Source organism: Meles meles, chromosome 10 (assembly GCF_922984935.1).
Source record: "Meles meles chromosome 10, mMelMel3.1 paternal haplotype, whole genome shotgun sequence".
Taxonomy (NCBI): Eukaryota; Metazoa; Chordata; class Mammalia; order Carnivora; family Mustelidae; genus Meles; species Meles meles.
Window position 1 is genome coordinate 74516324 of NC_060075.1, and position 22168 is coordinate 74538491.

General features: G+C 39.3%; 1 protein-coding gene across 1 annotated transcript; it reads right to left on the minus strand.

The window, feature by feature from the left end:
• Positions 1–1150: 1150 nt before the first annotated feature.
• Positions 1151–21959, minus strand: STEAP2 (STEAP2 metalloreductase). Its single transcript, XM_046021273.1, has 5 exons — positions 21474–21959; positions 14414–14938; positions 11108–11635; positions 8368–8532; positions 1151–6388 (listed from the first exon to the last, which is right to left on the minus strand). Exons 2-5 carry the CDS (start codon positions 14903–14905, stop codon positions 6101–6103), a joined length of 1473 nt encoding a protein of 490 aa, XP_045877229.1. The 5' UTR covers positions 14906–14938; positions 21474–21959; the 3' UTR covers positions 1151–6100.
• Positions 21960–22168: the final 209 nt, after the last annotated feature.

The window sequence follows — 22168 nt, forward strand, 5'->3', positions numbered from 1 at the left end:
TCATTTGCCAGTCTCGTTTCCCTAGCGCCTACCATAAACAAATGACAAACATTTACCTGCTGCCACTTTATTGGGTGGCATTCTCTCTAGCCGGTCAGGAGGAGATAGAAGTTGAGGCAGGCAAATATAGGTATTACTGAGCTGGTGATAGCTTTAGAACCAATGCAGTTTAATTAACTGCTTAGTCTTTTATGATATTTTCGTGGAGGGCTTAAGAATTGCTGCACTAAGGAATAGCTTATCTGGGGAAAAAGAAGGGAGAATTTATCCACAAGCTCCCTCTTGGGCTATATCTCTTTGGTCAAAGATCAGGTTGCTGGATTTAGCAAAAACAAACAAAGTCCCATGCAATATTTGTAATAGAATTACTTTAAAAATTCATTGTTTGTCTGCATTTCAAATTAACCAAGTGTCCTGTAGTTTACTTGGCAACCCTACTCTCAGAACATTAACAACTATGCATTTCCTGGCAGCTATGGGGGAAACCAGGGCTTCCCCAGATCCCAGGCACCAATGTCAGTTTCTCCTTAAGATGGTGGCCAGGAAGTAAGGCAAGAGGTAGAGACAATGATGGGGGGGGGGGGGGGGGATGGGGGAGGGGGAGTGTGGGCAGGAGGATGCAGGCACAACTGCATGAATGTAGGGTGATAAAGAACAGAATTTTCTCTAAAGATGAGTCAACATTCATGATTTCGTTAGTATCTGTAGAACTATACTGCATTAGACACTGGGAATACATTAGCTATCAGGGAACTTACAAAACATAGCTTGACTATTATGTTGAGCCCTGGTTTAAAGATGCTTAATGAATGCTAGTAAAATGAAATAAATTTGTTAAAGGTATTATTTTTAAGTAATCTCTGCAACCAATGTGGGGTCAAGCTCACAATCCCAACATCAAGAGTTGCATGTTCCACAGACTAACCAGCCAGGGGTCCCTGAAATCATTTTTAAAATACCACCTCATTAGATGGATATTTTCCTAAATGACTACCTTTGCAAAAACAAACAAACAAAACCTCCAAAACCCCCAAACTATTATATGTATTGCTTTCTAGATCCTTCTACAAAGAAATAGATGGTCTCCATCAAATACTGGAATTATTATTCAGTAAGAAAGAAAAATCCATTTGTAAATAACATTTCAAAAAAAGTTAAAACACATTAAATAATACTTTTTATTTAGATGTTCATAAGGCATATCTATGAGAATGATATAAAAACATGGCATGTAATTTGATAGCAATATTTTGGAGATTACAGAGTTTTAGCAAATACACATTACACAGTTATAAGGAAGACGATATTTTGCAAGCAGATACAAAATATCTAATGAAGATCAAGGCAAGAAAATGAGTATAATTAATCAACAATGGAAAGTCAATTCTAACATGAATTGCACATTATCCTTTAAAAACTTTTAAAGGTAAGATTTACTGCAATCTATTTCATTCAAAGTGTTAAACAGTATCATGACAAAGAACCGAAGGCCAGAATGGATTAGTTTTGACTTCATATGAAGAAACCCAAATATACAGTGGGTCAAATATAGGAAAGGGAGTCGAATAGTGAAGGAGTCAAGATCTTTCTAGTTTCTAACTGGCATTCCTTAGGGTGTGGCCTCTGTCCTCTTGGGCATTTGCCAGGCTTCCTGTTGTAGCCACAGTTCCGGTAGCAAAATGGAGGAATATGACGAAGAGCATTTGCTGCTTTTCTTTGAAGAGACTTCTAGGAAGCCACCCCTACGTCCCCCTCCTACTCACTGGCCAACACTCAGTCCCCCTGGGATACCTAACTACCCGGGCAGCAGAGTAATGTGATGGGCAGCAGCTTTTAAAGAAGTAGGGTGGACACTGGGAGACGACGTCCAGTCCCTGTGCAGGCTGGATATCTGCAAAGCCATGAAAGACCTTCAAGGAAAACCTTCAGAGGATACTTCCTTGAAGTTGGCAATTTGAAAATCAAATGAAAGCATCTGTTTTGGTGATTTAATTTAGCCTATCCAGCTATGGGGAGAATCCTATATGTATAGTGTGCCCTAATTTCGGATGACTGCATGAAAGCCAATGGATTTGGAAAGTTAAAAAAAATCTCAGTATGTATGTATGTTAGGCTGAACTAAATACCGTTTTGGTATTCTATGGACAGAATCTCTGAATATTAGCACTTTATAATTTTCTTGCATTAAAAAAATGGAAGAACCCATTCATTCCTGTAAAAGTCCCTGTGCAAAAGCAAGAACAACTGCATTTCCACTAAAATCAGTACAGGTTCATTTAGAGCAATTACATATACTGAATATTTACCAGAATTTGTTTTGCTGACTTAATGAACAATTGAGGGTAGAGCATCTCATTTTCATGACAACACATACAAGTAGAAATCTTAACACTGAACTGAGGTATGTTATACTGTGTGTAGCAATGCTTTTAAATCAGAATTCACAAAATAATTTCAACATCAAATTTTAGGCTGTTTGAATACTTACATCAAAACAGAGATTCTATAGCCTGACACAGGTTCAATGTTCATAGTATTACTAAAGAAATAGTTATGAGTTACATTTTGGAAATTTTATTTAAAATATCACATAAGAAAACACATTTCACAAATAAACCTCTATTGGGGGGCAAAACTCTTTGTTCAGAATTTATTATGAAATAGTTTAATGGTAAAAGGCAATTAAAAAGAATTAAAATTTTATCATCTTATGTAAGAGATAAACAATACAAAAATCAGATATGATATATTCTTGAAGCCCTTTTACACAAATAAATTTCATAATTTATAAGTATGAATATACCTTAAATTACTATTAACAAATTAATTTTGAAAGTAAAATTCCTTAAGTCAAGATTAGGCTAACTTATAAGAAATTAATCAGGTAGTTTGATACTGGAGCTCACTAGCCAATCCTGTATGTAGCACAAAATAATCATCTCCAATAAATGCCTATAAATATAATTTCTTCATACTTTAAAATATTTTAAAATTTAAATAAAAATCTCTACATGTAGACAATCTGGGCTAAATTTCTATATATGCTTTGAAAAATATATGTCAGCATGAATATAATCTCATTTAAACATGATTTTAAATATTCTTAATAAAGGAGACACATGAAATCTGCACACAAAAGCTAAATAGTGTGATTCAGCCCATGACGATTTTCCTTTCAGGAAAAAATTATTTAGTTTTTTTGCATAGGAGTAAGACTGGGTATATTTTCTACATTCTTATAATTTTCTCAGGGGCACTTCTCAAAGTACACATTAGGAAACAAGCCTACTTTAAAGTTCCCACCACTTTCCCACACCAAGCAAGAGCAGAATTCAGTCCTACTTCTGAGGCTAGAATAATGACCAAAAAAAGTGATTATGAGAAATAATGAGTAAGAAAAATAATCTGGTAGAAAATGGTAAAATAAGGCAATTAAAAATCAAATAAATAAAAGTCAATATTTCTGTATTTTTAGATAGGCTTTTAAACATTTAGAATTATAATGAATATATTACATTTATTCTAAAACTTCAAAATTATTTCATCTTTGTAGTACTAAAAAGATATTATCGTTTGAAACAAAAGTTACATCCTATATACATTTTCATAAATTTTGTTTTTTCACATTTTCAAAGGCCCCATTTATCTGTAGGAGTGATAATGTTATTTGTATTATTGGCTACTTAATATACGCATGTAGCAATGTAATTCAAGAGTCATCTAACTTTTATGAATATTTCATTGTATTTTCACATTAAATGGTGAAAGCCTGGTCTTGAGAGAGTGAAACTTGAGGAACAAATACTGAAAATATGCTGTTAATTTCAGTAGTGTGCTACAACAGTTTATGGGTCTTTTCCTTTAAAAGTTCTCACCCAACTGAATTCCTACTATAGACTAGCAAGTAAGCATTTATCAAGAGGTTAAGAACAGAATTAAAATAAAGAAAATGGAGAGCTCAGTTAAGAAGTACAAGATACTTAAACTCACCAAGAAGAGACCACCAGAGAATCATGAGAGATTTACCAAATTGACAAGGTGCAGCAGTAGGGAAAGAGCCAGTGGTGGGAAAGGTAGTATCTACTAAATAAAACTCCTTCTAGGGGAGCCTGGGTGGCTTAGTTGGTTAAGCGTCTGACCCTTGATCTTGGTTCAGGTCATGATCAGGTTTGTGAGATCAAGCCCTGCACTGGGCCCCTGGGCATGCAGGCTGCTTAAGATTCTCTCTCTCCCTTTCCCTCTGGTCTACCCACCCCACAAAACTCCTTCCGTTTTGGCAGCTGCATTCAGTAGTACCTCAGTGGGTAGGTTTAGAAATGTTATAATTTCAGGATATATAATTACATAATGCAAGTACTTGTATCTTATCTGCACCTTTCTAGTTTAATAAGGAAAGAACAAATGGGGAAAAAATGTCAGGCATTCTAATCAAGGTTTGAACAAAATGCAATTTTAATGTGGAATGTCAGCACTGAAAAAATTTATGAATAATTTGTATAATTGTATGTCTCTAGAGTAGATTTACAATTAACCACTTTTCTTAATATCCTTCATGCTTGCAAACTGCTCCCTAATGAATGGTTGAACAGGCAGGAGGACTTCTCAGGAAGAGTAAAAGAGATGACCAACTCTACAAGGATTTTTAAAGATTCTGGAGGACCTCAGACATTCATTAAAACTGCTATGGTTCTATCTCTGCCGGAGTCCCTCACTGCTTGGGAATTGTATGGACTGCCATGGGGCTCCAGGGTCATGTCCCAAGCAAGATCCTCTCACAAGGTAAAAAACCGTAGATTATCCCAAAGCAATCATAAATTTATGACTATTATTTTCATACATTTTTGGTACCCACAACACACTGTAAAGAATGTTAATGCCTTTACTGACAAAAGAGGAAGCATCCAGACTGGCATCATGATGGTAACACACGGGGACAGAGCAGAGACAATCAGCCTGGTGGTTAAAATGGGAGCCTCTGAAATAGGACTGCCTAGACTTGAAGGCTGGCTCTGCCTCTTAACTAACTGCATGACATTGGGCAAATTGCTTTTCCATCCTTCGTTTTCTCATATGAAAAATGAGGATAATTACCTCTGTTACAGGGTTGTTGTAAATATTAACACAGGATAATACAAATAAAGTGCTTAGAACAGTGCCTGGCATGTTAACATCCCTCAGTGAATGTCAGTAAAATCTTACAGCAGATAGAGTGGGGACTGGCCAGTGTGCACCAGCGTAGATCAGCTGACCAACAACTATTGGGGGGTAGACTTCATTCCTTCCCTCTAACTGGAAACAACTGTAAGATTCCTAGGCTTGGTACCATATTAGAAAAATCACTTTTGGAAGCCAAATACCATGGTCTTCTCCCTAACCAACCCAATAACATGCAAATGAAACTGTTCTGTAACAAGATAAGGAATAAAATCTTTCATGAGGTACCTATTATCAGTATGCATTTCATGTCTCCATTGCATTTCAAATATAATTTCAAAATTTTTTTTAATTTTTGTTTGTTCACAGGTTACACTGGTTCATACAATTAATTACATTCTTCAAAACTGATCTTATGAGAAAAATATAGGAATGTTACTATTTACCCTTACTGAGATGCTAATGTAATGTGACCCTTCTTAAATTTAATGTGAGATTATACATTTCTATTTCTTGAACAATTAAATTAATTTAACAATTAAAACCTTAGGTAAGCTTCAGAAAAAAAAACATATATCCATTATGTTATATTAAAACTTAATATTGTCTGCTGGTTTGCAAGTTTTTTCTTTTAACATTATGTTGTATCTATATTATCAATCAGAAATATCTTTGCCTGATTATGGAATACAGTTTGTTAAAATAGGAGTGTTATGGATGTGCAAAACAAAATGGGCAAGTTGACAACAAAAATTCATATTGCCAAAATATGGCATCTGTGAAAATTAATTTCAAGAAACTCCTACCACTAATTTGGTTGAGATCTTACTGGACAGATTTCAGCCCACGTCAGTTTGACAGTGCACTTGCAAATGAACATAAAGGAAGTCATAAAAACGATGGCATGAGTGGAACTCTATAATATATCAGTGAGCACCATTTATCATCACATTACTGTAACCCTCTCTGGTGAGAGATGAGGAACTGCTCCTCCAATACCTTCTTCTAGAAATTGGCTCTTTTCCCAACCTTTTTTAATTCTCTTAAGCTTTCGGCTTATACATGGAAGGAGTAAAATGATCTTACCCAAAATTACAATTGAGGGCAAAACAAGAGCAAGAACGAAGTTGGGGGGCGTGTAAAACCGGTAGTATTCTTCTTCAAAGGCTCGCTTCCATCCATAAACTAAAACATGGAAAGTACTTATGAGCAGAGCGACATATCCAAGGGTAGACTTGGGTAGAGGAAGAAGAAAAAGAAACAGAGAATAAGGAACAAATTATTCAAACTCATAAATTAACCTATCCAGTGCCACCATATTTATAGTGTGCTAAAACTGTATCTTAAATTAGTGAGCCACTCTTTGTTCTCTACTGAATTAATTATAATATTTCAACAATTTCATATATATGTATTTATGTGTTTGTACATCTTGTTTTATACAAAAAAGCCATATTGCATATAATCTAATACTCTGATTATTTTATTATATCAAGAATCTTTTCCTCGCCATTAAATATAAAAACATGACTCAAATGCTATATAATAACCTACTGAAAGGATGTGTTATAGTTCACTTAGTCAATCCTTTTTGTTGATCATTTCCTCTGTTTTCAACTTTCTTCCACTATAAGCCCTTTTCTATATTTCGGTTTATTTCCTTAGAACTTATTTCTAATAGGGGGATTACTGGTCAAAACATCTGGGTTTTCCTTATGGGTACCGATGAAAACTGCAAAACTTCTTTACAAAGGTTATCCACATTTCCACCAGTTGTGTGTATTTAAAAATACGTATATGTGTGTGTGTGTATATATACATACAAACATACATATATAATAAAAATTAAGTGCTGAAGAGTGTTTCCCCCCCACATCCTTCCCCACATATATATACTAGCTGAGGGTAAATATGAAAAATCTTTTACTGTTAGTATGTAATAGGAATAGCATTTCAAACATGCGGCTTTATTGACCACATTAAATGAAATTATGAAGAGTACTTTCGTTAAGCGGGTCATAGGTGAAAATCTAAAAGGTCAGCATTCAGGGCTCCCTAAATTATTACACTTGATTGCTTACTTTGAGAAATGATCTCTGTAATACCACATCGGTCTAATGATGTAATGTCTAACTTCACTGGGAAAGGATCGACCCTCCAGCAAACAGTTGTTCTGTTTTGCAGCCACTCATCTCAGTTTAATGATCACTTGCCTCCATCTAACACCTTTTCTCAGAGGGCCTTCTGTCTCTTTTCAAGTGTTAAACTGACAGTTGGGAAAGTGTTTCAAGGAAAAATGAATTTAGACAGGGAGATGCCCTTAACTTGAATGAGCTCTTTAGATGACTTGAAAGAAAAAAAAAAAGCTCAAGTAAATAGGCACAAACAAAACAAAACAGAATTGAGTGTACCGCGAAATGCCAGTCACCCACATATTTTGCTACAGACCATTTGGATACAACCAATACTGACTTTTTGATAATATAGGTGGGGTCTGAGTTTGAGTTACACATTTTACAAATATGTATATTTATTAAATAAATCTTACTGGAGGAGGTGAATGTTTATTAAAGAACACAGTGCTGTTTTGAAACACCTTTGTATATACTCATAGACACATATATACAACTAATACGCAAAATACATATATGGACAAGATTCATAATGCTGGTTGCTTGTCATAATCCATTAGCCCAGTCACCTAATTTGCCACTGTTTGTGTCTGTGTGTTTACACACACGTTTCTTTTACAATATTCAGTTACACACACATTTCTTTTACAATATTCAGACTGACCTCCCCACTTGAATTTTATTGAGATTTTTCTAGATGGATCAAAGTGACTCAAAATATAAAGGAATTCTTTACTCATTGATCGAGTAACAAATTGACTTTTGGCACTGAACTTGATCTAAGCTTACCCACCCCCACCTTCATTTTTTTCGAAAAAAAATTTTTATTTAAAAAAAAAATAAACTTTAGCCATAACATAGTAGGCAGTGCTCTCAAAGTCTTCTAATAGAATCCTGTACTGGCTTTTGCTTACTAAACCAGAATGGTCCTAGGCTGGCTTCCAGCAACTTTCACTCCCTGAGCTGGATGCATAAATGCAGCCCCAAAGGCACTCTTTTATAAGAAGCATATTTAAAATTAAACTGTACCTAACACTTAAATTCTATTCCGCCCAACCTCTCACCAAAAAACCCCACGTACCTGAATAAAACTGAATTCCCTCCAGTTTAAAGCATTGCTCACTGACGGGATAGAGGTGACCGCCAGGAGGGACAGTAAGCCAAGGCTCATTATGCCAAAGGAGATATACATTTCAATTCTCCAGACTTCTTCCTCATTCCAAGAGTTTTCAATATTTGCATGAACCTAAGGAGAGCAAATGTGAATTTCCTTTATTTGGCAGAATAGTCACAGATTCAGCACAGTTTCACTCTTGGCATAAGAATACCTCATATATGGACATATTTAAGCTGTATTTTTTCAATTTAGCAGCCTGGAATGGAGAACCTATTACAGGATGATATTGTGCCAGGTGTGAGGAAAAGAGAAGGGAGAGTTAAATAGGAGGAGGTCTCAGAGTCTCTCTTTCCTTACATACGTGCGAGGGGGTGGGAAAAATCTGCCACCTACACTGTCCTTCATCACAGTTACAGGGAGTCTGGAGTCCCAAGACCAGGGATGCCAAGTGGTTGGCTCCAAGGTGACAAAAAGAAATAAGTACTGGCAGTTAGACTTAGTTTTGAGGTACTTTTCTAAGTTGGTTTAAACTCAGTTGAGTATTTTGGGTACATCCTGGCTTTAGATCAACTTAGAATCTGGGAAGAGAATTTCTAAATTACGTCTTTATCTTCCTCTCTCACTTGAAGAATATTTGTATGTATTTTACCTCTTTTTTTCCTTCTTTCTTTTCCTCAGGAAGCTGAGATTTCCCTATGGATAAAGTCATACTGAATGCAAATATTTATTCTCTTGAATTGGCTCATTGATAAACTTTTCCAACTGTCCAATTGCCTCATTCCTCTATAGTACTTTTCCAAATGTCTTTTCTTTACACTGATAATACATATATAACCAAGTCAGACTTGATAATTCCAAATGTGTGGTATTCTTCATAGAGACTGCTTTCAGAATTGTTATACATTATTATGTATAACAATGTTATACATGTTATACATGTGATGGTATAATTAGAGTATAAATCAAAGGTTGGACTCCCTGGGCTAACGCTTTATTTATTTTTAAAAAATATTTTATTTATTTATCCGTGAGAGACAGACAGAGAGAGGGAGGCAGAGGCAGAGGGAGAAGCAGGCTCCCCATGGAGCAGGGAACCTGATGTGGGACTTGATCCCAGAACCCTGGGATCATGACCTGAGCTGAAGGCAGATGCTTAACTGACTTAGCCACCCAAGTGTCCCTAAAGCTTTAAGTAGCTATTCATGCATAACAGATTCTAACTTAACACAGTTTCACTCTGTCCATTTGTAATTAACCAAACAAATGAAATTAAAAAAAAAAAAACCAACTAGTTCTGAGCATTGGCCCCCAGAACAATCATAACCAATCCTGAAAAAAGTCATAGAGCTCCTCTGTGAAAAAAGGCTCTTATTATCTTGTTTGATGTCTATACCACAATACAGAACAGCAACATACCTCAGTAGACCCAGAGCTTCCAACCTGCATCTATCTGGCCTCCCAATTCATTCATTTATCCCACAAATACACTTTGTGAGTGCCTTACTGTGTGCCAGGCATAGTTCTAGGCCTTAGGCATGGATCAGTGAACAAAGCAGACAAAGGTCCCTCCTCTCATTAACTTACATTCTGCTGAGAGGACCCAGACAGTAAAGACAATAAACAAAGGGAACATGTGTATTAGGAGGTGGTAAATGCCATTGAAAAAAGTGAGAGTAGAGCAGAGTAGGAGGGTCTGGGGGGGGCGGTGGTTGAGGCAGACGCAGGTGGCAGAATTTAAAATGGTGTCCAGGCTCCGCCTCTGTGAGGATGTGAGATCTACACAACTTAGGACCAATGAGGGAGCTGGTGGGGCAGATATCAAAGCCTAAGGATTCAGTTCAGAGAAGAGGTGTTTTTAGAGAAACAATGGCTTAACGAATATCGATTTACTAATTTTTTTTTCACATTATTTTAGGTTGAAACTGTTGAAACAGGCATAAGTACCAAGCGCTGCATATTTGGATCAGGGTTGCCTTGGTTGCTTATGAAACACAAAGCTCCCATTTGTTTGGGTGCAGTGTCCTCGGTTGTCCCTGGTAAATGCTGCGTCAAGTAGCATCAGTGAAACCCCTTATATTACATTTGCTGAATGCGCATTATTGAGGAAAATTACCTTCCGCTCCACCACCAAACGCCTTGCATGAAGCTTTCTGGGAGATTTTCTTACAGATCTAAGTGCTACAAAGGTTCACATGAGGACCTAAAGCTTCACCGGAGTATTTTCCTTCCTCTTTTTGATAACAAAAGCCTTGTAAATGTACGTCTCCTCATCTTGGCTTCCTATCCTGTTTTGTATTTTCAGTGGTTCTAATTTTGTCGCATATGTTTACTGAGAGTTGCCTTATCATTTCACAGAACATGGCCAAATTAAACACTGAAATACCTGTTTAATGCTAAAAGCAATCATGGCAGTCATAACATTAAAAAAGAGAGAGAGACTGAAAAAACCTACTAACCCTTTATTTCTGTTCTTCTTTAAAGGAAGATGTATAGTACCAGCTTTTATCCTAAATGATTTTGAATCGGCCACACAATTCTTAGACAGAAACACTGTATAAAGAACAATTCTTCCCTCTCCCTAAATATGCCAAAATTTCGATTACAAGGTCTGTAAAATTTGACAGTATTTTAAATCTCACATTTTACAGATTATACTGATGAGGAAGTTTGCTAGTATCCGATGAATAACAAGCACGTTCCATACCTGCTGATAAGCCATGTTGAGAAACAAGTATCTCTCTGACCTTCTCATTGGTAAGCAGAGGCTGTAGGCAACGTGGACTGAAGCGAAGAAAAAACTTAGTAACCCAAGCTGTTTTCTGCACTGTAGCCAGGTCTCCAACCAAGGCGGAAATTTCCTATACTTGGTGCCGTAATAAAGCTGATAAGCAGCTGCCAGGAGACCTGCCAGGTATACCAGGGACAGCAAAGTAATGGCAACTATGGGCAAGGTCTTATTCACAATCTCGATAGGAATCTTATAAAAATCACTCTGCTGGTTTCTAGCATATGGATGTATCACATCTCTGACAAAGGAATAAAGAAAGAAAAACGTGGCTAGGCTTATGGCAACCACCACTGGCCCTCTCCAGAGAGTAAAGAGTCGCAGGGGTAAATTTTCAATCTCCCTAGCTGATGACAATGATCCCAAGTCAACAGGAATGAAATTCAGCTGACGGGCAAGTTCAATAACCTGTTGTCGAGCTTGAATGTTGTTGCTGCATATATAGACCTGTGGCAAAAAGGAAAGACTCATCGTTACTGTCGTTTATAAAAATGGTGATGTTTACACTCTTCACTTCCCCTATGGAGCATGTGATGACCTTGAGTGATGCAAAAAGTTAAGGAGATAAAGCATTTATTAACATGTTAATCTTTTTATTAATAGGTTAAAGCAGTGTCATAGAAATGACAAAGACCTTGTTACCTATGAAGACATGAAAATAAAATGCAGAAAAATCCTTCTGGAACCTGGGATCAGGACGTCCTCAGGGGAAGGAAGGAGGAGTAAAGAAAGGTTTTTAGAATGTGTGGTTCAGCAGCGGTGGCAAGGTAAGGTCTAGATGGAGTTTGGGCTGCTGGCCCTCCACTGCCCACTCCAGCTCTCACTTCCACAGGGATCGGAGTGCACTTGGCTCCTCGCGGTTCTGAGGATAGTATCTAGTTCTAGGATCGCAGTGATTGTCTCATAGAGGCATTACAAGCACTGTCCTTTATAGACATTCAGCAAGAGAGTAGATGGGCATAGACTCTGGATGGTTGAATCTGCAAATAAAAATCTCTAACTTATGTCACGATGTTGTACTATTTATAAAATTTATCTTTGGCTTAAAAACCGATCCACCAAGGGTCTCTGAGAAACCATGAGTAATCTCAAGTTATTATTATATCACTTCATGAATCAGAATATGAAATTCTTTCATCTGTAAGTAAGGATACTATACCTGTGTGGAGGAAAAATGGTATTATAAAGCTTGGTTAATTTAAACGGTAAAGCAACCGCCATTATCTAAGACTAAGGTATTACTTCTGTATAATGAAGTGATGGGTGAGGGTGATTTTCAAACTCCCCAGACCTCTTAGATATCTTACTGTAGTTGAGAATTCAACAAATATCGGTTGAACAGAAATTCACTGCTGAAGTGAGCCACTATTACTCTCACTCACTCCTAGAAAAATATTGCCATCAAGTCTCTGGGTAATGTTTGGGGAAAACAAATTCCTAAATATATCCCTGAAGATGTTTATATAAGGTCTCTGGAGTAGACCACACTGAAATATTTGCTTGCTAAAACCTGCATTATGCTGACAATGTAGAGCTCTTTGGATTATTAATCTTACCTCACGTTAGCCAGATGAATAACAAAGTCTATATTGTGACACAAATGTTTGTGAACTTCTAAAGTGGAGTGGAAAGAATACCTATGTTCTAAAAAAATAAAGAAAAGCATTCTAAATTAATTTATTACAGCTGTGACAATGCTGAGCTTTTATTAAATTTCTTATTAAAAAAACCATAATAAAATTTAACTATAAATATAGCCTATAAACTAAAAGATTTATTAAATTTAAATAAATTTAAAATACATTTAATTTATAAACCTAAAAGTGTAAATCAAACATTAGTCACAAAGGCAGGAGGACTATGGAGTACAAATGAAACTATTTCTGTAGCTCACTTTGAATTCAATTCCGTATTTTTTGTAGTTGTTAAAGAATTAAAATTACCACAATTATGGGCAAAGGATTAAATTTAGGTTTCTCCCTAGTTTGTTTGGTGTGTATCCCTTCCTAAACTTTGATGGATATCCAAAAGGAGAAAGGATTTAGAAATAGCCTCTGGGAAAGCTGGGAAGTATATAATCGTTTACTGGTCTTCCAAATTAAAGACTCAAAAGTGAATGGTTATCACGACCTGATACGCCATATGTAGTGATATAATACTTGAATTAATTTTCTAAGGCATTGAATCTAAAGCATGAACTGTCTTTATGAACAAAAATAATGAAAGTATTTTATCATCATGATTACCTATAATGCATAACTACACCTTTAAAAGATTTCTAATATGCACTATTTTATGTGTTTACTTATAAAAGCTCTCATTCCATAAAGGCATTGATGGAGCTCCCCATCTGCTTTATTTTCAAGTTAAACTAGATAGAACCCATACACTAAAAAAGAAACGAAGAAATCCAATCTGCCACCCCACACAGATTAAAAATCTACACTTTAAATAAAACGAACTGCACTATTTTAAATTCTACGAGTAATCTCCATAAAATAAAAAGGCACTTCTAAAGCCTTCTTCTTGAGGATCATACTAAATAGTGTTTCGTACACAGATGGCACACTGTTACCAAATAGCTGCCAGGAAGAAGGAGGAGGGAGGAGGCGAGTTGGGGAGATAGAGGTAGAAAAAAGATGTGTTTGTTATTGTTTCTATTTTTGAGGAAGCCAGGAGACATTCAACGCAGTGTGTCCCATTATTCGTCAGCCAACTTTGCCCTTTCCTGAATTAGCTGGTTATGACAGGAAAGTCCAAGTAATTTTCTCAGCCTTCCACATTATTTTATCGGGGTAGAAATGTACCTTTCCAAGGTCAGGACATGAATTTTCAGGTGCTCAAACATGGTTTTCAAAACGATAATCAGTGGAGAGTGTGAGAATTTGGCTTTTAAATGTATGACATATTTCACTACTTAAATATAAAATACCAGATAAATACCAATAAAACTGGGGATTAAGAAGTACAAACTTCCAGTTGTAAAATAAGTCAGTAATGGAAGTGAAAAGTACGGCATAGGGAATGTAGGCAATAGTATTGTAGTGATATTGTGTGGTGACAGATGGTGACTGCCCTTCTCGTGGTGAGTCCCGAGTGATGTACAGAATTGTCGAACCATGATCTTACATACCTGAAACTAATAGAGCACTGTATGTCAACTCTACTTCAGTTATTAAAAAAAAAGAAATTAAAATTAAAAAAAATTAAAAATAAAATACATACCTGCCGGCTGGCATCCTTGGGTCCTAACTGAAGTGCCCAAGCCGAGACAACATTAAAGCCTTTGACAATCAGGGAATCCGGGAATAATGAAGCCAAATATTCAGCATTGGATTCTGGGTATTGGTTTATCCTCATGTTATTGCTCACGTCAATCAGGATTTTACCCACAAGCAGATGTCTGAGGTCCCAAAGGGAGGTGTAATGTTCTCTATGTATAGCAACAAATATTATATTTGTTTTTGTGAGAGCATCTTCGTGATGAGTGACATCTACCACATGAGGGAAAAATTCGGAAGCAAACTTGGGATTTCTGCTTCCTATAACTACATGATAGCCACACCTAATAAGTCGAATCGTCAGCGATTTGGCAAAATCCCCACTTCCAATTACACCCACAGTGACCTTCCTTGCATCTTTGATACCATTTATGCCATTCGGCAAAAAAGTTTCGCTAAGGTTCTTAGGGCTTCCCATCATAGAGATCGATTCCATGATACAGGCTCTTTCAAGATCTCCAGAGATATCCTAGGGGAGAGAAAATAAAATCCTCATCAATGACCGATTACCAATCATTCATCCACTTCCAGACATCATAATAACACCCCTCATTTCTGGAGGTAAAATATTTTGGCAAGCTCTAAAAACTAGAGCCCAGCGAGACACAATTTGTAAGCTGAAAGAGGATGTCAGAGTAGAAAAATGAACTGTCACGAAGTTGATATGCTAAAGTGGGGCTTCTAAAATTTTAATATACACATGAATCACCCGAGAATCTTGTTAAAATGCAGATCCTGCTTCAGTAGTTCTGGAGTGAGGCCCAAGCTTCTCCCTTTCTAACGAGGTGATGCCAGTGCTGCTGGTCTCCTGACCTCTCTTCGAGCAGCAGAGCACAGAAGGCAAGAGACTAAAGTTTTCACCGCGAATTTTAAAACATTTTTCCAAAAATAAAGTTCTACCAAGTCAAGCGGGTCAGAGGTGGCCAGTCAGAAATGCCACTAGAGGTGGAGGGGACAGTGCTAGCGTGTGAGGGTATGTATGACAACAGAAGACACAGACGCCACCAGAAAACTCCATTTAAAACTGGCTTGATTCATTCAGTATTGTCCTAAATACCCCAATAGCTAAGGAGTGACTTCATTATTAAATGAGAATAAGATAAATTGGTTAATAAAAAACGAACCCCCTGGCATTTAAGTAATATTTTAAGAAAAACAGGCTTCAAAATATAACAAGGGTTAATTAAATACCACTGACTTCTATCATTCACTCTATATTCTGTAATTTATTGAGAAAGATAGCTTTCCAGTGAAAAGGGGGTTAGCAATGTTTTTATGGTCTTAAATTACACAATACTTGTGAAGGTTTTTCCTTCCCCTTTTATTTGTGGGCTTCATAGAATACGATGCACTTCTGTTCCCTGAAAAAAACTGTCAAATTCTCTTTTACTTAAGTGACTAACATCTGAAATGTTGATATTTGTTTTTTTTTTAAGATTTTATTTATTTATTTGACAGAGAGAGATCATAAGTAGGCAGAGAGGCAGGCAGAGAGAGTGAGAGGGAAGTAGGCTCCCTGCAGAGCAGAGAGCCGGATGTGGGACTCGATCCAGGACCCCGAGATCATGACTGAGCCGAAGGCAGCAGCTTAAACCACTGAGCCACCCAGGCGCCCCTGAAATGTTGATATTTGTAATAACTTGCTCAAGAAGACCACATCAGATGGCCATGAATCAGTGTCGTCGTTGGATCTGAACAAAAAATACTCTTCCGTTCCATCCCCATTGCACAATTTCTTTTATGCTTACAGCAGATGTGGCTCACCACAGAGGACTTAATGGATTTTACAGAAATAGGTAGAATGCTTCAAAAAACATGTTTTGGGGATTTTTCCTAAGAGAAATTAAAAATTTCGACCAGAGACAGAAAAATTCAACTTTTACCCTACAAATGGATCACAATGGCTCCAAAAAAACCTGTTAAGCCCATCTTTAGGAAAACAATAATAATATTACCTAATACTCATATAGCACATTCTGTGTGCCAGCTGTTTGTGCTTTTTTGATAACGGACTAAACCCCATGACCGCTCTATGAGATAGATGCTCATATTGTCATGCCCATTTAGATGAGGAAACTGAGACACACAGGAAGTGACTAATTAATTAATCAAGGGGATGAGTGCGAAAGTCAGGGAGCCGGGATTAGAACCCAGGCAGTCCAGCTAAGGCACATGTCACTTTGGTGCAGGTAAAGAATTTAAGAAAGGGATTTTTCTTTGGGGAGGTGTGGGAGGGGCAGGCTGGAATAGTGATGGTTGTGCTCGGGTTAATATATTCTCCTTCTCTGGCTGTGGTTCACTCCTCAGCATTACCTAGTGATCTTAATGTCTAACTCAGATCCTAGGATCCTAGGAAAGGAGAAAACACATTATTTTTGAATCTATTACACGTTTCATTTCACACTTTTCAAGACAGAAGGGGTGGTAATTATCTGCATCCCATGCACTCAGAAAGCCAGGCAGAGGTCAGAGGCACCAGACTAATAGAAAACATCAACATCCTCTTAGAGGTATCATGGGGTCTCTTGGGAATCAAGAGGAGTCAAAGGAACTGGAAGTCATTAAATCAATGCTCATTTCATTCAACGATCCAAGGTGAACTGGCCAACTTACCCCTCATTGTAGATGTTGCCTAAGGGGGAAGAGAGTTACCAGACTCACACACAGGAACCCAAGTGTCCCACTTATACCCCAGCCCGAACTCTGAGTAGAGATTGTGGCATCTCCCAAATAGAAGAATTGCCCCATTGGCCTTCAAACACATGGCAAGAAGAGCACGAGGTTTGCTCACTCTGTCTGCTGCTCTGGGCGTCACAGCGGGTCCTACCCCTTGAGCAAGTGGAGAGGCGGAATTGTAATCTCAGAGCTGCTTCCTCCCAAAGGGGAGAACGGCTTTCTAGAGCAGTGGTTCTTAAATCCAGCTGCAAACTGATGTGACCTGAGGAGCTTTAAAACACAGTGATACCTAGTCACCTCCACCCAGATTTTTGTTTAAGTGGTCTGGAGTCCAGCTTGGGCATCAGGTTTTTTTTGTTTTTTTTTTTTTTTAAAGATAATTGGGTGTTTTAATGCAGTCATGTTTGAAAACAACTCCACTAAAAAATTCAGGATTCAAGCCAATACTTAGTTTGGTGTTTGGAAATAACAAATGCGGCTCTTTGATCCTCAGTTATGCTCATTTTTGCACCGTTGCTTGTAATAATGAAAAATAACACTAGCCAGAGAGTAACAGTTGCCGTGAATGCAGGAAGCTGAGGACAGGGCCTGCAGCCCCTCCTCCTCTCCTCCTCTGGCAGAAGCAGCATCAGAAGGACCACTCACTGTTTTGCAATTTCCCTTTCTCCACTTTCTGGAAAGGTCAGTACCATTCCTTAAAATTCACAGGATACTTTGTTCCTGTTGTTTCATAACATGCAAAATGGTCATAACATCCCAGAATGGTCCAGAGATGGTATCTTATCTTTCTGTCTGACAAGGGGCTCCAGCTGTCCCGGCATCAGAGGTCCTGCTGATTGGAGAGGATGGGTTTCCAAGTGGACTGACTTGCTCTAGAATGCTGCCTACAAAACTCCCATGTGAATATGATCAACTGAGATCTTGTTAAAATGCACATTCTGATTCTCTATGTCTGGCGTAAGGCCTGAGATGCTGTGTTCCTCCCAAGCTCGCAGATGATGCCCTTGGTCCTAGTGGTTCATGGGCCACACTCTGACTAGCAAGGCCCTAGAGTCTCTCTACCTTTTCATTGGATGCTATTCCCAGGTAATATAGACTAAACAATTGAAAAGACTATGGCATTTATGGAAAGTTCTATTTTTGAGGTATTGAGGACAAAGGACAGGCTTTGGCTTCGGGAATCTCCTTGTTTTCTGATTCAGTTTCCTTTGTTACATGGAAAACAAAGAGGTTGTACTTGACTCCAGCAGTCCAATACTAAAACCCCTTTGTTTCCAAGTCTTAAAGCTATATAATAACAGTAATGTCACGACTTTATATTTAACACTGTGACACTTCAACTTTATGAGCTTGATTTAAAAGTGTGATTTCAGTAGCACATGGGTTCCTTGAAATTTCAAGATCACAATTTTCTTGAATGGCCATTTGACCTGCTGTTTGCATTTAATCAAGTATACCATCAGGGTCAAAGAACTGGATTATACTCAGCTACATGGCCTCCTAAGATTTTGTTTAGAAGGGTTTCGTTGACATTCCTCTGGCTGAATGGCAGCTGTTATGCTATATAACGAGAACCTAATTTGTTTCATATACAAATATCCAGGACATTAATTTTTAGATGATAGTAACTCTGAAAGGGACTGTCCTCAGAGATCTAGATGACAACTACAACCTGATCATTTAGAGAGGTCAAGAAACTGTAATCCCCCAGGGCCACGAGATGGGACAGGTATATTTTTGACTTTGCAAGGCCACATCTGAACCTTTCTTCTCCTCTCCTACAGACACTCAGCTCCTTTGAGGTTTGGGGAAACCTCATAAAACCACCCTCTAAGCAGCTATCATCTACTGACTTCTAGCTTACTCTTGATCACTAGTGACTTTTTTTTTTTTTAAGATTTTATTTATTTGACAGACAGAGATCACAAGTAGGCAGAGAGGCAGGCAGAGAGAGAGAGAAGGAAGCAGGCTCCTGCTGAGCAGAGAGCCCGATGCGGGGCTCCATCCCAGGACCCTGGGATCACGACCTGAGCCGAAGGCAGAGGCTTAACCTGCTGAGCCACCCAGGCGCCCCACTAGTGACTTTGACATACATAGTTATACACACATAGTGTTCCTCTTTGTGCCAGACAACAGTTATATATACATCCTTCTCCAGGATGTATTCATTCAAATGGATAAGGCATTCAAACTCATAGCCTCTTGTTTCCAACACTCATTCATCAAAAACAATTCATCTCTGCTCACCCCACTCAGTCATTCACTTTGTGACATCTCCAAACACTATCTCGGAGCCTTCCAATAATCTTAGTCAAATAGTTGCAGTGAGGATTCAAGTTAGCAAAACAGACCTGATGCTTTGATCCACTATTTTCTCACTCTCCATCAACCTCCTCCTGATTTCTCTTTATCTACCCTAGACTCCATAGCATATGGTTATGGTCACTTGCGTAAAAAGATCAACTCTTGTTAAGGACTAAATGCTTGTGTTCCCCTGCAACCTGCCACCTCAAATTCTACTAAAATCCTAACTTCCAATGGGAAAGTATTAGAAGGTGTAGACTTTAGAAGGCGATCAGGTCATGAGGGTAGGATTCTCTTGACTGGAATTAGTGTGCTTATAAAATAGACTTCAGAGAGCTCTATCTTTCTGCCACGTGAGGATAGCAAGATGACAGTCTATGAACCAGGAAGTGGGTCCCCACCAGACACTGAATCTGCCCTGTTAATAAGAATAAATATTCTTTGTTGTTGAATGTATCAAAAGATGTGAGGCCCAAAAGAAATGTACTAGATCTATAGGTGAGATCCCTCTCTTTGCTGATCAAGACATGGCAGTAAGTGAGTAAGTAATAGGTCAATGTCATGGTTACCGGTGGAACACAGAATACACGGCTCTCCTGATGTCCTGACTGTGTCCTTTTTCGAAACTGCAGTCCTAGTCTTTCCAACTTCTGAGGTACCTTCCTTCTCACCTTCCTTACTCATTTATGATTCTTTCCTTAAAAATGTATTTTGCTTCATCTGTGCTACTTTTTCAGTATTAAAATATAATTATGCTCGTTTACTACAAGTATATTTCCCATGTCACCAGTAAAACAAAAAGTGACTCAAATACAGCTTTTCATTTCTTTTTTTGCACAGTTAGCTCAATTTATCATTGTTTATATTGTTTCAATCTTCTTCCACCCCCCAAAAAAGACTGACTGGCTGAGTGAAAGAAATGGCAAATCATTTCTAAAGAGACTGCAAGATGTCTGGGATGGATATTGTTCTTCTATAAATAGCTTTTAAGCTTGGAAACAACAGATGGGAGAGATGCAAGGTAAAAAAACAAAACAAACAAACAAACAAAAAACAGCCTCACTAAAAGAAAAAAATAAACAGGAAATCAACACAACCAAGAAATAATAAAGGTTAAAAGGTTGTGTGGGGGTGGGGCCGGGTAGGGTGGCTGGGAGGAGGTGGTTTGGAGAGAACTTTAAGGGTTCCCAGTAGTGGGGCTATTACTAGCACTCAGTCTCAATCTTGAGAGTGGGGGAAGGGGCCGGAGTTCAAATCCTACTTCTCCCAGTTTCATCCACTACAGTGATGAGTGATAATTAACTATGGCTCGGAATAAGTTTTTCCATTTAAGAAAGGAACTGCCTGAGGAGTAAAAACTGACACCAATCCTTCTCCGAGGAAGGGGTGGGGAAGATAATAAACGGAAATCTCTGGACAAAATTTTCTTTAACGCTCTGCTCTATTTTAAGAGCAAGATTTTTAGGGCATAATTTTCAACAAGTTTTGGCTGAGGCTGAACACAGGGCTTGAAGATAATTTAGGACACTTCAAAGAAGAGGCCAATTACCTGCGAACACATAATGGCCTAAACACACCGGGGTCGCATAATTGGCTAATAAACAAAATGACTACTGGAAATACTTTTTCGCAAAGCCGCGCTGCATGATATTCTGGGAGATGCGCTGTGTGAACCCAAAGTGGTAGCTAGACTATCAGGAAGGCGAAGGTAACCTGCCCGTCCTTTTCCTGTGGGCACATCCTACCTGGGACGTTGTCTCTCCTGGCCTCCTTTTTCCTGGGCCCAACCTCAGTACTTTCTGCGGAGCTTGTGGAAGACCAAGAGGAGTAGAAGGAACAATCGATGAAACAGACCCCCTTCCCCACCCTTCCCACTCCCACCTCCAGGTGCCCGGAGATCAGTACCGAGCCCGCAGAGGGCGCGGAATCCGGGAAGAACCGATGCAGCGTGTGGCGACAACTGCATCTTGACCCTCAACTCCGCCGCCGCCACCTGGTCTCGCGCTCCTACCCGACCCGCTCACCTCTGCGCCCCCCACGCCGGGTTGGGGTGAGCCTGGCGGCTCTCCGGGCGCGGCGCCGACTCCCCCAGGGGCCCGCCAGGGCACCAGGGCCTAGGGACCGCGCCTCCGACCGGCGGCTGCAGGGTGGCTGCCGCGGCGGTCGCGCTCCGGTTGCTTCCCCGCCTCCCCTAGCTGGATCGCGTATTGCTGGAGAGGAGGAGCAGGAGGAGGAGGAGGAGGAGGAGGGAGGTGCGTTGGAGGCCAGCCTCGCGGTGACGCGCCGCTAGGGGCTGCGGGCGGGGAGGGCACCGAGCTCGGAGCCAGCCCGGGAACGCCGACTGCAGGGCCGGGCCGGCGGAGGTGGGGAGCGGTGCGGCGCCGGGAATTCGGAGAGGTCCGGGAGGACGTGGAGAGAGCTGGGGAGGACCACAATCGCCTACCCTTGCAATCAGTGCGGCCGGGAGCCGGGCTGCTTCGCTCCAGCTTTGAGTATCCCCTAGACTGGGGGAGCTGCGGCGTATCTGCCTCTTGCTTGTGCCCCCCCCCCCCCCCCCCATCAGCCGGCCTTCAGCCTCCGCAAGGCTCCCCCATGATTCCTTTTGAAGCAGCTCTGGAAAAATCAAGCGCACTTCTCTACTCCACTGCTTTTGTGCTGCGTAGTGGCCTCTCCACTCTACACTTTGCTTTTCATTACGCCGTGCACCACCCCCTCCCCC